Consider the following 15,367-nt stretch of genomic DNA (forward strand, 5'->3'; position numbering starts at 1 on the left):
GGTAGCCCTATTTAAACAATAGAAGCTGTTGTAAATCTTCCTTGTAGTCTACTTCACATCTAAAAATAAATTATTAAACAAAACAGACACATGTCTTCAGTCAAGGAAGAGCTATTTTTGGAAAGTAGGAGATGGATCAGAGAAAGTATTACTGAGGGATAAGCTCCTGGGTGTTGGAGCTTTCCTTTGTTCTGCATCTATACCATGTCTAGCATTTGGGTCACTAATCAGAATACCCGTGTGTTATGGTAATGCAAATAATGAAAAATTAAGCCTGCTTTAAAGTTTTGAGTTTTTGTTTTATTTTGGTTTTTTTTTAAACACTGTATCTGGAAACACAGCTTAATCCGTGATTCTTTTATTCACTTGTTCTCAGTCAAATTACTTGCACTCTTCAACCTTTTTTTTTTAAGATTGGGTGATTATTAATTTTGAGGCTAGACATGTTTGAGGGCCCAGCAGAGTGTGCAATGTTTCCCAAACGTCGTCTGGTGGGGAAGTTAAACTTTCATTTTATATAAGACCTGGTTTGAGGCCTCTGGACTCAGCTGTGCTATAAAAATAATTTACATCATTGTAAATGTATTAAGATTGCTGAGACTTGCTTCTTTCTTATTCTGGTATAAGTAAAAGGGAAATCAAATAATTGGAGTATAGAATTCCTCTGCTATACTTTAATGCCTGTAGAGAGGCTCAGTGGGGAACAGCATGAAACAGAAACCTACCCCTCAAAGAAACATCTGGTGTGTCACATTTCTCTGTTAAAACACCTCGGCATTCTCCTCTTAATTGAACCTTTCAAGCAACCTGTTGATGACGCTTGCACACACACCAAAGATTGATTAGGTTTAATTTTGCTCACAGAACAAATTCTAGCTGTCAGCCATTGCAATTGAATGTTTCATACAAGGCTGACAGTTGTCACAGGCAGTTTTTAAACATACCTTGTTAGTGTAGCATTTTATCATCCATCCTGAGGCAATTCACTGTCTTCACAGAGCAGAGGTCTGGGAAAGTATGATTGTATATTAGGGGTGCACTGACACAGATTTTTGAGGCCAATCCTGGTAGCCGATATTTAAGGAGGTGTATTGGCCGATACTGATACAGTTTCCAATACCAGCACGGCAGCTTGGAGAGCTGTGTGTATCTGGTAAGTCTGGTGGTGGAAGGGGAGGGGAGAGGGAAGAGGCATGGGGGGGCTGATCAAGGCCCCCAACGGTGAGGGAGGAGTGAAGTGGGGACTTGGGCAAGCATTGCTGGGGTGGGGCAGGTGCTGGATGGAGCCATGGCTTATCCAGTGGAAGGGGTGGCTGCTTGTTCAGGAGCCGCTGGTCTGGTGCTTGCCCGGTGGCTGCTGCCGCTTGTCCGGTAGGGCATGGGAGAGCGGGGTGTGCCCCCGGATCTGCATGGGTCAGGGCAAGCCAGGAAGAGCCTGGCGCAGCCCTGGCCCCAGCCTGTGCAGATCCAGGGGCACATGCCCTCCCACCCCCATGTCCCAATGGACGAGCAGCGGGAGCCACCAGACGAGTGGGCAAGCGCCGAATCAGCAGCTCCTGGACAAGCAGTGTGCAGTGGCGGGAGCTGTCATCCTGTCCCCCCTACCCCCCGACGAGCTGTGGCTCCATCCTGTGCCCTGCCCTGCCCCAGCTGGGCAGCGCTTGCCCTAGCCCCTGCTCTGCTCCTCCCTTGCTGTGGGGGCCTTAATCTGCACCCCCATGCCCTTTCCCTCACTGCTCCCCTTCACCAGACCAGACTTAGCAGCTGCACACAACTCTTTAAGCTGACAGGCTGCGCTTCTTACTCTTTACATGCTGCATTGCAGCTGTGCGTGCGCACGGGCATTTATCAGCCAAATTATAGGCCACATCAGGCCAATTTCCGATACAATAAATTTTCTTTGTATCGGTGCTGATCCGATGTCGGACTGATGTATCAGTCCAATCTCTATTTCAGCAGTTCCCAATCTGTGGTACACATACCACCAGTGGTATGCGGACAACCTGTCTGGTATGCATTAACAGATTTATTACAATTACTTTATACAACAAGAATTTGCTGGTGGTACTTAATGTTGAACTGAAAAATTTTCTGGTGGTACTTAGGGTTGTATCGTTTCATATTGGTGATGCGCAGTCTGTCAGAGTTTGGGAACCACTGCTCTGTTGTATATAGGGAAATCTTGAAGCAGGAATGATAAATCTATGGCCTGCAGAGCTGCTGGAGCAGTTGGGAATTTGGGGGCAGGCCTTATGCTGAATTCCAGGGCATGGAGTCCCACTGGTTATGTGTTAGTAGTGGCAGGCAAGCAATGGCTTTGTTAACTATTGTGGATCCCTGCTGCCACTTAACCTGCTAGTTGAGGTAGGTCTGGATCCAGCTCACAATGACCCCTCTGGTCCAGATCCCACACTGATGGGGTAAAAGGAAAGGGAAGGAGGGGCAAACACGTTTGACACTGCTGCCTTAAAACAAATGTAGTCTAGGCTTGCCTAGGCAGCTGTGCCAACACATGGGCTCCTGGGGGTGGACTAAAAGGGAATTGTTACTCCATACTGCTCATTAAAATAACATTGAGGCCTCCATCCATCACTGTATAAGGTAGCTCAGCAAGAAGGCAGAGACTCCCAGATGTAACCGATTCCCATGTTGCTTTCTTTAAAAGCTGGTGTGCAATGAGCAGATGAAACACCCAGCTCCAGTGCCCCCTGGAGGGATGCAACCCCCAGTTTGGGAACCAGTGCTGTAAAAAGGATCTCTTCTAACTAATGATCAGTTTTTATCCCCTGAACTCTCCCTTTTATCCTATAGTTGATCAAAAAGCAATTGGTGAATTCCATCAAGGCACTGCAGAAGCAGTTTGTAACCTCTGATGCCATCGTAACCAGTGACGATGGAGATGCGAATACCCTTTGCTGCGCCCTAGAGGCTGTTTTTGTGCATGGGCTGAAAGCAAAGTACATAAAAGCCGAAGCTGTAGGGAAAGGGAAGAAATTAGGCGGGCGTGCGCCTCTTCCCCAGCCTGTCTTCTGGGGCCTGCTGAAGAGCATCACACACCGGTGAGTGATGGTTCCATTAAAGTTATCTGCACTTCCAGGCAGTCACCTTCTGTGGTACACACACATGTTAAAAACCATACAGTTGAGGGAAATGGTAAAAGAAACATTGCAAGTTTGAAAGAGCTTTCACCTTGCCCTCTCCAGCCCTTCCACCCAAAGCTTGGGGGCCTTGCAAAGCACCCATGAAGGCTACTGACTTGGGCTGTGCTGAGCTAATGAAAGAAGTAAGCACCAGAGTAAGAGATCTCACCTGACCCTCCCCTGCCTGTAGCTTCCAGATTTCAATCGCTGAGCATTCAGACAGACCTGAATTGTTGGGATGGGCCATAAGCCAGAAAGTGGCCTTAACACTTGTCTTTAATACAACTTTTGTTAAGGCAGAAACAATACTCAAGCCTTTAGTTCCCCTCACAACACGTTTTCATCTCCACGACATAGTACCTGGCTCCCTTGATTCCAGCGTTCTTGGGCAGTAGATGGACCACAGGTAACAAGAGACAGAATACTTATTAGGACCCAATCAGTGTCCAGTGCTCCTCTGCCTATCCAAGAAACACCATTAAATAGATGGGCAACCGTTCTATGCTCTCTGAAATTTCAGAGCACAGTGTGATACCTATGAAAGCACCCACTGAGAAAACTGTGTATTACACTTTTAGGGATACCATTTCAATACAATAGCCTTTTGTGGTGACAGTATTTCATGTAAAATTGTCTCTTACTGGAGGGAATACTGGACTCGGCAGTCTTGGGCGGTCTATATGCTGGCACCACCCTCTAACTAGTCCTTCTCTTCTCTCTCTGCCTTAATTTCCCCACATGTAAAAGCTATATAGTGATTCTTACCTCCTTTGTAAAGAACACTGAAATATACTGATGATAAGACCTGGATTTTTCTTACTTAGTATTTTCACACACCAGTCATTTTTTTTTTTTTTTTTTTTAAATGTTTGTCTTCTGGGCAAAATGCTTCCATTGAAATTTCAGCCCAAACACATCTATTGTGGAAATCTTCATCCAGACTCCTTCAGTTATTCTTCAGTTGTAAGAAGTGAAAGAAAATGAGCCTTTTCATACAGTGGGAGATATTTTTATGCCTTGGAACATTTTCTTCTCTGTTTCTGAAAACAAACCACAAGCTGCCATTCATTTCATGACTTTTACTGCTATAGTGCCAAGTGGCTGAAATATAGCTTATCCCCTGTGGTCAGAGCCAGCCTCGTGGGTGGGCAATGTGGCCGACTACCCAAGGGGATGCCACACATGTGCACACACCCATGTGAACAGCCTGCTGTCACAGAAGTGCTCTCTCCCAGCCTACCCCCCCCCCAACCTCCAGCCGCTACCCAGGAGGACCCGGACCAGGCAGTGCAGGTGGCGCTTGCCCTGGCTTGGCATATCATGCCACTGTGCCTCTTCACTGGACTGCACCCCATGCCCCTGCCTGCCTCTGCCTGCAGCAGCACCACTGACTTGGGGGGGGTAATTCCCCCCAAAATACAAGTTCCCCTAGGGCATTATTTTCTCTAAGGCTGGCTCTGCCTGCAGTCCCAGTTCTCAAGGACTAGTGCCATCTTTGAATTTTGTGGGGGGTTAGGGAGGAAATATTTTTTTATCAGTTATTTGAGAGTGACCACAGCAAAGTCCTGTCCTGTGGTGGCTTCATAGTTAAGATGCCAGGCATGTGCAGGAGCTAAAGCTGGAACCATGTGTACAGAGGAGTTTGAAACACCACAGCAAAACACTCCCAGAACCTGAACCAAAATGTCATTGACATTTAGAAAACAAAATCGTGGATCCAGGTGGGGGGTTTTGAGTGTCAGCCATTTTTGTCACATTTTAAAAGAGTCTGAAAATTCTAAGCTGTCATTCACAAAAAGCAGGCTTGTTCCTTGCCATTATGAATGAATACCCAGCTCTGTAAATAAGAGAGAATCCTCTAGCCACATAGCAGGAGCCAAAGTGGTACAATTTCACCCCAACTCCTCTCCCTTACTTTTGGAAAGGAGAGGCTATGTCTTGTGTTGGGCTTTCCAGCTGGACTACATCTGTGTCGCAGAGAAGAATGGGATACAGGACAACTGTCAGAAAGCAGCATCACTTCCAGATCGTAATAATTCATCTTTGGGGCATGTGGTGTTTGGGTGTATAGTGGACACTTTGTGCTAAACAAAAATCAAAACACCAATTTTCTGTGTGGGGGGAAAAAATGGCTTTATCAGTTTTCAGTGAGCCCAATTCCTCTTAATTAGAAAAGAGGAATGAAACGTGATCAACAGCTAGTAACGCAGTGATGGACTGTGCAGGCCAAAAACAAGAACTAAGGACCCCTTTTCCTTGCGCGCACATTGCATCATCATCTGCCCTTGAGCTGCCTCACCCACCCATCTCCCAATCCCAGCCCCTCCTGTAGTCTCTGCTTTGATTACGTGTCTCTCATAGAAGTCTGTATATTGTGATGCTTCTGGAAACTGCACCTGTTCACATGTTGTGTTCTTTTTTTCTCCCTAGAAATATAATTTCAGAGCTGGAGCATTTACATTTTATCAACACTGATGTTGGCCGCTGCCGGGCTTGGCTAAGGCTCGCATTGAATGATGGCCTCATGGAGTGTTACATGAAGTTACTGCTAAATGAAAAGTCCAGACTGCCTGAATATTATCAGTCAACAGCCCTGCTACTGGATGCAGAGGAATGTGAATTTCTCCTTAGCTATTTGCAGGGATTGACATCATTGACCTTCGACCTGTCCTATAAATCAGCAGTTTTAAATGAGTGGACTGTAACGCCCTTGTCTTTGTCTGGTCTTTGTCCTGTTTCGGAGCTTCCAGAGCCACTCACATCCTCCAGTTCTGAACCCCGGAGGAGAGTGTCACTGGGCTCGATCTCTCAGTCTTCAGGATCTGATGAAGTTCAACCCCCAATACTGCCCATCAGTAAAAATGGAAACAAAAGCAAACTTACGTTCTCCACACTGAGCCTTAACACAACAGGTTCATCCCAGCTTTCCTCCAGCGTTGGCTCAGACAGCCTCTTTCAGGGTAATTGTCCTAGAAGCCCCGAGAGATGTGAGGAGCCTCTATCATGTGACTCTGATTTAGGTACAGCGAATGCTGAGGATTTGGACAGATCTCTGCAAGAGTGAGTATCTGGTTCAGAGTGCTCTTCGCTAAGGGCTTTTCAGAAGTAGGGAAACTTCCATTTTTCTCTGTTCCGTGTATGTCACCCCAAAAGAGTCTTTTCCCTGATAGGGAGACAAGGTTCTTTGGGTGAATCTGATATCTTTTATTAGACCAACTTAAGTTTTTTAACCAACTTAAGTTATTTAAGTTGGTCTAATAAAAGATATCAGATTCACCCAAAGAACCTTGTCTGCCTATGTCCTTAGACCAACACGGCTACAACCTACACCCCTTTTCCCTGATGGAGCATTTGAAAGGCAAAAAGAAAACATGAGTTGGCTGGAGTCTTCTTCCAAATAGAATGATTGCCTGTTTAGCTAGACACGGTCCAATCAGTTTCTCATAGGACAATCACTGGGCGATTGACTTGTCAGGCCTCTTTTGCCCAGTGGGAGTTCTAGGATTTCAGATCCTCCAAATTATTCATGTGTTGCTATTTTGAGACTGCATCAAGTGGGGAAAAATTCTGATTTCTGTGATTTAATTTACTAAAAAAAGCAGTTGCAGTTTTTACACTCTGTAAAGATACTTTGCTGCCGTGGTTTATTTTTAAATCCTTTTGATTTTATTCTTCCAAATGGTTTTTCACATCAGAACAGAGAATCCCTGCAGATTGTACCAAACCGCAGATAGACAGGAAATAGTTTCACTGTCACCATGAAAATGAAAGGGACAGTTGTGTACTCTCATCCTAACTAGAGTGAGCTTTGGGATGTTCTTGTAGCAACTCTGCTTTTGTTGAGTTTGGTTTTAAAATGGGACGGTAGTCAGAAGTGACTTTCTGGCTATTGTCATGTTAGATGCATTTAATTCCCTGACAAAAGGCAAGCTTTGGCTGCTGCCAGCAGTGGAAAGCCAGCATGACTAGACTAGAGCAGAGCTTTGTGGATAATTGATTATTCAGTTTGCTGGTCAAACTGAAAAACGAGAATTTTTTGTTCTGTATTGGCCTGAAACAATTCTTTGGTTTTCTTAATGAAAAGGAAATATTTTGTTCTGGGTCAGCCCCAAAAGCTGGACTTTTATACCTTTAAAAATAGGCAATTTTTTGTTATGAAAAGATCGTTTTGAAATGAAGTCAAAACCTGTAATTCTGAAAATGTTGAAGTATAAAATTATTTCAGTTTCTTTGGGGAAAAATGGCCTAATCTATTTGCTAAATTCAGCTGGAATTCACGAACTGTTTCAGACCATTCAAAAATGGCAGTTTTGGGAGAAACAGATTATTTACCCAAAAAATTTCAGCCAGCTCTAGACGAGCATTGAAGTCTGTTCTTCCTTAGCTATCAATGATCTTGCTTAACTACATTGTCCATTGGTTTTTAGATTCCAAAGGCTTTTGTATTTTTTGTGATGATTTTGGAAAAACCCACCTTGAAGCTGATTTAAGTTAATGACGGAAAAATGTTGATTCGAGTTTTAACTGAGCTGTTTTAATTTAGGTGTAATTGATAGCAAGCAGACATCGCGTAATCTCTTTTGTGGCCAGGGCTACTCTGCTAATAAGCGTCCAGAGCTGTGACACGCTATTGGAATTTTGACAAGCACATCACCGCTGCGCACGTACTCTGATCAGAGTGCTGGTACAAACCTGCAGTACATAATCCCCCAAAATAGCAAAGCTCTCTTTCTGTGGGATCTACATGAAACAGCAGTTTAAAATAATGAATCACAGGAATAAAAAATTCACACGTATGTTCCAAATATGATTAATTTGGAAGTAAAATCCTCGATATTCAAGTCCTTACACATGTATATTCATTTCTTTTACAAGTCTGTTGACTCTCCAGTGTAGATGAGCTCTTCCACCTGGATTTAGAGAGGCCAAACCTGGTTATGCTAGATAGTCCTGTTTTTCAGCCCACAAGCTTTATATGGGATCTATAAACCATACTTGACCTCCAGCCAATTCTGCAGTGCTAATATTTAGTTGACTGTTAAGCTTGAGAGCACAACTGGCCAAACCTCTGCAGCCAAGAAGCTCTGATATCTCTGGGCTTAGATGCACAGTACCTTCTAACAAGAAAAATTAAACTGTGGTAGGGAAAATCTAGGCTCTGGTTGGCACAGTGGCAATGTATCTGTTCTGTTTGGGTCTCCTCACTACATCATCTCTAAGGGCCTGCTACATGGTGGGTTTCAAGGCTTTAGCTCCTCTCGTCCCTGCACAGAAGGATACTGTAGAAACAATAATGTAGATTTATTATAATCACACAAATAGCCTGGGGGATTGTAGCTGTACAGCACTTTAGAGGCTAGAACCATAGGGAGACTTGTTTTTCCAGCATGTATAATAATGATGTGACAACTTCAGGCCTTTGGGAACCAGTGATACTTACAGTCTCTTGCTATAAGAAGACTTTGTTCATTCCATTCACCATTTTTGTTGCTTACTTTTTATTTTCAGGGTATTGTCAGAATTCAGCAAAGCCCAGCAAAACTCAGAACCTGCTGGAAGACTGCTAATTCTGAACCCGTCGGAGTCTTCCCTGTCACAGACCACCTGTCCTCCTCCCGTCTCTGATACTACTCGCTTGCATTTTAATACAACATCTGAGAACTCTGCATATTCAGAATCACTTCCTATCACAGATAACCCGCAACCTACACGTACAACCATTTCAACAAAAAACAGCAGGATACCAGCTCCTGTCTCAGATGTTGCAGGAATCCAATTATTGCCTCAGCCAGTCATAACACGCACTGATGTAGCAGACGCTGATTCATCTAAACAGCTTTGCATTGTCAATGGAGAAGATAAAGATGAAACCAGTGAGATGAATGAGCAGAAGGAAACCCAAGAGGACCGTAGCCCGGTGACAGGATTCCTTTCACCAACAACACCTGGTTCAGTAGGTGCTAGAATTCTTGTTCCATATTTTTTCCCCGTTTGATTAGCTGCAAGGTATTTAGGAAGTGCAACAAGCATGTTCTGTGAAAGACCACAGGAATTGCTGGGTGGTTGTCCTTCTTTTAAGTTTCACCCCAAACACAGACTATCAATAGAAACAGGTCATATGCTCAGGGAGGGTCCATTACCGAGTTGTGATCCTGAACTCAATCATCTTGTGGTCACTGCTGCCCAAGTTGCCATCCACTACTACATTCCCCACCAATTATTCCCTGTTTGTGAGCAGCAGGTCAAGAAGAGCATAGCCCCTAGTTGGCAGCTCCAGCACTTGTACTAGGAAGTTATCCCCAATACTCTCCAGAAACTTCCTGGATTCCCTACACACTGCTTTATTGCCCTCCCAGCAGATGTCAGGGTGATTGAAGTCCCCCATGAGAACCAGGGCTTGTGATTGGGAACTTCTGCTAGCTGTTTGAAGAAAGCCTTGTCTACCACTTCCTCCTGGTCTGGTCATCTGTCGCAAAACCCCACCACAACATCAGCCTTGTTGCTCTCCCCTCTAACCTTAACCCAGAAACTTTCAGCAGGCCTATCTCCAGTTTCATACTGAAGCACTGAGCAAACGTTTGGCTCTTTTACATGAAGTGCAACTCCTCCTCCTCTTCTTTCATGCCTGTCCTTCCTGAACAGTTTATACCTGTCCATGACAGTGCTCCAGTCATGTGAGCTTCTAAGTCTCTGTTATTCCAATCAAGTCATAGCTCCATGACTGTGTGAGGACTTCCAGTTCTTCCTGCTTGTTTTCCAGGCTCTGTGCATTTGTGTACAGGCACCTGAGGTAACTTCTTGATAAGGAAAAGGGAAGAGGTGTTAGGGGCGCACTGCTTCTGAAGAAAGCAACTGGATACACAGAAGAGGAAAAAAACACTGACTTCCTGCCCCTGGGGCAGGGGGCTGGACTCGATGATCCTTCAGGATCCCTTCCAGCCCGAATGTCTATGAATACCTTGCTCAATGCATGCCCTACTGTAGCTGAAAGTCACATTGTTGAACCAACCTCCGGAGAAGTTGAGTGCAACTAAGTATTACATGGCAAATGGACCACCAGAAGTTTTCAGAATGAATGGGCTACAGCTTGCCTCCCAAACGGTTCCAACTATTTTCTGGGCAGGGAGGATAAGGGTTGGACTTTGTCTTGTTCTCAGTAGCCACTGCTGAGTGCTAAGCTCTGCTGGAAATGTATAACCTTAAATATAATGTGACAGAGTAGTCTGGCCATTGGCATTCCATAACAGCAAGTGACAAAATAACTCTTCTTAATTTATAGTCCAGAAGAGAAAGCAGTGTCTAGACACAAATGAATCGTGATTTACCCATGGAGAAGATCAGCTAGGTTCCCAGAGTAGAATTGTTCTCTACATTGCTCAGTTTAGTTTAAATATCACAAGTCACAGGTTTCCATTATTTTCATTGGCTGAACTCGAACAATCCACGGCCTTCTGCATTTAGGAAACATTTTCATATAGTCAAGTTAAACTGGCCTTTGTTTAATCCCATCTCATAGCCTGCCATTCTTTCCTGATGCTCTTTGGATAGGCTTCATGTCATACTTAAGCAACAGCTCTCATTGGTATTTAAACCTTTTCAAGCAGTCAGACAGTAGTCCCATCACTTCTGCTCCAAGTGGTGTAGCTGTCAACAGGAAATTCCATCGTGTGCATACCTGCTGTTTTGCATGAGTCACGGGTTCAAGCTTCATTTCTAATTCTAGAGTTAACAGCCTGTTTGCTTACCATCTCCCTCGTGCTTGTCAGGGAATCGCTGAAAAAGCAGTGTTTTCCCATGCATGATTTAGCTCACTGTCAAAACACAAAGGCTCTTGAAAGCTTGATGGGACAACATAGTGGTCATGGGTCATAGGAGTATCAGCCTAGAAGAAGTCCCTGATTTGTAGAGACCAGTCCCCAGCTATTGTAGGCCACCACATAATATAAAATCTTAAGAAAACTTACCATGCATCATCTGAGAATGTCTGAGGATTTTTGGCCCTGCTTCTCTGATTTGGGAGGCAGTTACAAAATCGCACTTCTCTGGTTAGGAATGTTCTTCTAATTTCCAACAAAAAAAAATTGTGGCCAATTTCCAGCCACTTATTTTCGTGTTAATTTTGTTCTTTTGCTTAAATAGTTCTTCCACTCTGAGGTTTGTCCTTCCCTTTGAAGTAGCTCTAGGAAAGGGCTGTATCCCCTCCCAGCCATTGTTTTGCAAGATTAAACAAGCCAAGCTCTCAAATCATCTCGGATTAAGATGGGCTCTCCATTCATCTGGTGATTGGAGTAGCCCTGTTATACATTTCATCCAGGTAGAATGCCTCTTTCCTGAACAAGGAGGACCAGTATTGTACATGAATCAGGTGTAATGAGGGCCTCGTGCAATACTGTTAATGTGCCACTATTTTTCCTGGCAATATTTCATTTGTTACGACCTAGGATCACAATTGCCTTTTTTATGACTCCGTCACATTGGTGGCTCATGGCCTTCGTGTGGTCAACTAATGCACCTGCATATTTCTCCTCTTCTGTCACTTCCAATCATGAGCTTGCAGCTTAAAGGAAAAACAGATCTTACTCATCCCCAAGTGCATCACCTTGCATTACATACTAAAGTTTCATTTGACTTATTTTACCTGTCTTTGAGATTATCCAGTTCTTCCTGTATAACCTATGCCAGTCCTCTTCTCTGTTGACGATGCCTTCCAAGTTTGTGCTGCCAACAGATTTCATTTGTGTGCTCTTACATTTTGTACGTCACAAATAGCAAAAATGTTGAATAAGATTGGTCCCCACATCTATCCTTGAATGATTCTGCTATCCTTCCACACTATTTTTCCTTTTTAACACAAATTGTCACTTCCTCTCTAGTTTAATCCTTGCTTTATCATGCAGGTTTTGCACTAAATCATACCTACTCAAATGTAACTAAAAATGTATCACACATCATAATATGATGTGCTTTACTGAAGTTCTAATAGACTTGATCTGTATTTCCTTTGTTTAGAAAAATCTGTTTCAAAGTAAGAGGTGAAGTTGGTCTGGTACAGTCTTGAGTTTGATAAACTCATGTTTTATCCTTTTTTTCATGTCTTAATTCTTTCCTCCAACATTTGCCCCTCTGCATACTAATAGAGTTCAAACTAAAGGGTCTGGAGTTCCCAGATCATTTTCAGTTTTTCAGGTGTTGCTTATAACACAACCAGCAATTTGATGGAAGATATATACCTCCCTGTGAGAGAACTGTGAGGTACTTGGCATTTCTTATACTCAGGCTCTTAAGTTAACTATAAAATGCAGTAGTATCTGATGAAAGGAACTGGACATCAAACTTGTCAGGAGGAGATTATTGTTCGTAATGCCTTATACCTGTTCTGTGAGCTCTGAGTGAGACAGGGTGCCACTCAACTAGCTCATTGGATACATGCTTCAGGATGTACTCAGAGTTGATGAGAAAACTGTATATTGAGTTTTTGCTTTTTCACCCTTGCCCCCTTCCCACCTCCCCCTGGAAAGCCTTATTTCATCTGAAGAGTCAAAGGACCAGACACTAGCCCTGTTTACTCTTTATATTCTTTTCTGAGTAACACCAGCAAGTTAAGGAAAGGTGCTATTCAGACCTGTCATTAAACTTATAGTGCAGTTCCACTCTAAGGTGGGATTAATCAGACACCATGGATGATGTGCATGCAAGAGCCAGCAAAATTGCAGGTAAAAAAATGAGTTTTAATGGGCCAGTGTCTCAAATTCAGCTTGGCATCTGAAATCAAGCTCTGCCCTTTCTCCTTCTTGTAGCAGTAAAAATCCTCAGCTCAGTAGCAGCAAAAATTCTTATTGCCAGATGGGTTAAAAAAGGAGGTAGAATTACAATCTGGTGCATCAAAGGGGGAAGCATGTAACCAAGACTAGATGGTTTAGCTATGAGCAGAGGCATAACTGAATAGCTCTGTGCCCTGAGAGGTGGTAGCAGCAGCAACACAAGGGGCAACAGTTGCAGCTTAGCCAGCACCATGGCAGCTGCTTTTTTTTCTGACCCCTTTCCCTGTCCCTCCCCCATCTCCTCTGGCTCCTTCCCCCCTTGCTATCCAAAATGTGCAGGTCTCAGTAAATTCAGCCCTGAGACTTTTAAAATAGTAAAATATAATGCTTCACTCTTAGAGAGTGCTTATAGTGGTCCTGGGAATTAATGGTGGAAAAATACAATTGTATTGTATCAAGATTAATGTCGTATGATGAGGGCAAAACCATGCGGCTTGTATTAAATTCAAGTTGTCCTGCAATACTTTGAATGCATCAATAACACTTGGGGTAGAGAAGAACCAGTTGATGCAAATTTGGGGGCTTCTCAAAGTCAGTGGAGCTAGAAAAGCATTGCTGTGGATGCTTATTGTTGTATAATTGTATATAAAGCAACACTGTCAACTTGATGATCTTTTTTTTTTTTTACATGATAAATTTTAAGCTCAGGCCCAAGCTCAGTAAAGCAGTTCAGCAGGAGAGCAGGTAACTGGAAGCAGCCCAGGGTGGCTGCAGACTTAATGCCAGTGCTTATTCCAAGAGCTCTACAGAGCAGCACAAAGGGTAACTGGCCGCAGATGGAATTTCAGTCATCCGCTCCTGAGCAAAGTAGTTTCTGTGGTCATGGTGAGATAAGTGAAGGATTCCTCAGGCTTTTGGATGGACAGTGACAGCTTCCACCCTGACTAACTGGTAAAAATATTGTGCTGGTATTTGTATTACATAAGAAGGTGACAGCTTGTCATTATGATCCCTGAGGCAGGACTGACAGATGTAATTAGCCAGACAGAAAAAAAGTGCTGTTGTAACTTATAGCAGTTTTTAACTCATTAAAATGTAAATACTGTACTCCTGTTTATGCCTAGGCAATTAGACTCTGACCTTGCATGTATACATGCTTAGCTTTCTGTGTGAGGAGTCCTGTTGAAGTTAATGGTTTTGTTCCTGCATAAAATTAATCATGGATGTAAATGTTTGCAGGATTGGGGCTTCAGTTCAGTAACATCCAAATTCTTCATTTAAATAGAAAAGAAAGAGTTGGATCTCAGAAGATGATTTCTACAGACCTTCTGTAGAGGAGAGCAGTAAAGGCTCAACTCATGCCAACGGACCTTCGCTGGAGGGCAATGGGCAAGGCTGGTCCACAAAACTGATCAGTGCACTTGATTTGGAGGGGCCCCGCCTGCCCGCTTCAGAGACCAGGAAGCCCAAAGCATCTCCTGACCAGGAACAAAAGGGCTTCAGTGTTGTGCATCGTAGGCAAATAGGTATGTGCCAAGAATTGGTCAGTTAAAAAAACAGGTTAAATTGTCCAAATGCAGAGTCCCTGCTAATCTTTTCTTGGACTTCCTTTAAGTGGTGGTGTGTCTGCCCTAAATCAAGCTAAACAAAGTTGGGGTTTTTTTTACTTTTGGAGAACATTCTAAAAGCAGTGATTTCCACTGCTAGTGGAAAATGCAAAAATAAAATTCAAAGCCTATAGAGGCTCCCAGTGTGTTGGAGCTCCCAGTGCTAAAGAGTAGGGCCTGAGTATTGTACATTTCTGAAGACAGAGGAGGCCTAATAGATGCTTTTCTGTCCCTTGGCTCAGATCACATTTGTAGGGTTTGATTCTCTTGTGCCATGCCTCCCATGTTGTCATTGATATCAAGTGAGTACAAAGTTGTTATTCTGATTTGCAGGTTTTACATGCATTTTGCACTGGTATCAATGATGAAACAAGACACAGGGCAGTGGAAAATAAAGTGCTTTTAGTGTCACTTTCCAATCAATTTGCCTGTGTCTTTTGAATAATTTGAATGCCAGTAGCTGTGGATTGGTGCACTGGTGCAGTGGTTCTCAACTTTTTTTTGTACCAGGACCCATCTGTAGACATTAGTGGCCAGTGCCCCTCACTCCTGACCTGCTGCCCCCTAGCCCCCTCTGTGTGGGGTAGGGGGGGAGGTGTTGGGCGATAGGGGAGGCCCCAAGCAGCTCCAGGCAGGCTGGAACTCTGCCAGCCAGCAAAGGAAAAGCCACAGTTTTCCACATTTATCTCCTTTAAAGGAGAATCCATTTTTCAAGTCTGTTCGCAATCCTTTCATGTATTCTTGCAACCCACTTTTGGGTCACAACCCACTAGTTGAGAAACACTGCGCTAGTGTGAATGGCTTTGTTGGTATTTCTACCACCCTGTCCATTGAAATTTATTTCCAGTTGCACTGAAAA

General features: G+C 43.7%; 1 protein-coding gene across 3 annotated transcripts in view; it reads left to right on the forward strand.

Moving 5' to 3' along the window:
- Positions 1-15,367, forward strand: part of PLEKHM1 (pleckstrin homology and RUN domain containing M1) — a 47,096-nt gene that overhangs the window by 7,359 nt on the left and 24,370 nt on the right. For all 3 annotated transcript variants that reach the window (XM_014601342.3, XM_019475852.2, XM_019475840.2), the window contains exons 3-6: positions 2,812-3,059; positions 5,571-6,200; positions 8,649-9,093; positions 14,187-14,427. In XM_014601342.3, the coding sequence (XP_014456828.2) occupies positions 2,812-3,059; positions 5,571-6,200; positions 8,649-9,093; positions 14,187-14,427 (1,564 nt within the window). The remainder of the gene's footprint in view (positions 1-2,811; positions 3,060-5,570; positions 6,201-8,648; positions 9,094-14,186; positions 14,428-15,367) is intronic.

Source organism: Alligator mississippiensis, chromosome 4, assembly GCF_030867095.1.
Source record: "Alligator mississippiensis isolate rAllMis1 chromosome 4, rAllMis1, whole genome shotgun sequence".
Taxonomy (NCBI): Eukaryota; Metazoa; Chordata; order Crocodylia; family Alligatoridae; genus Alligator; species Alligator mississippiensis.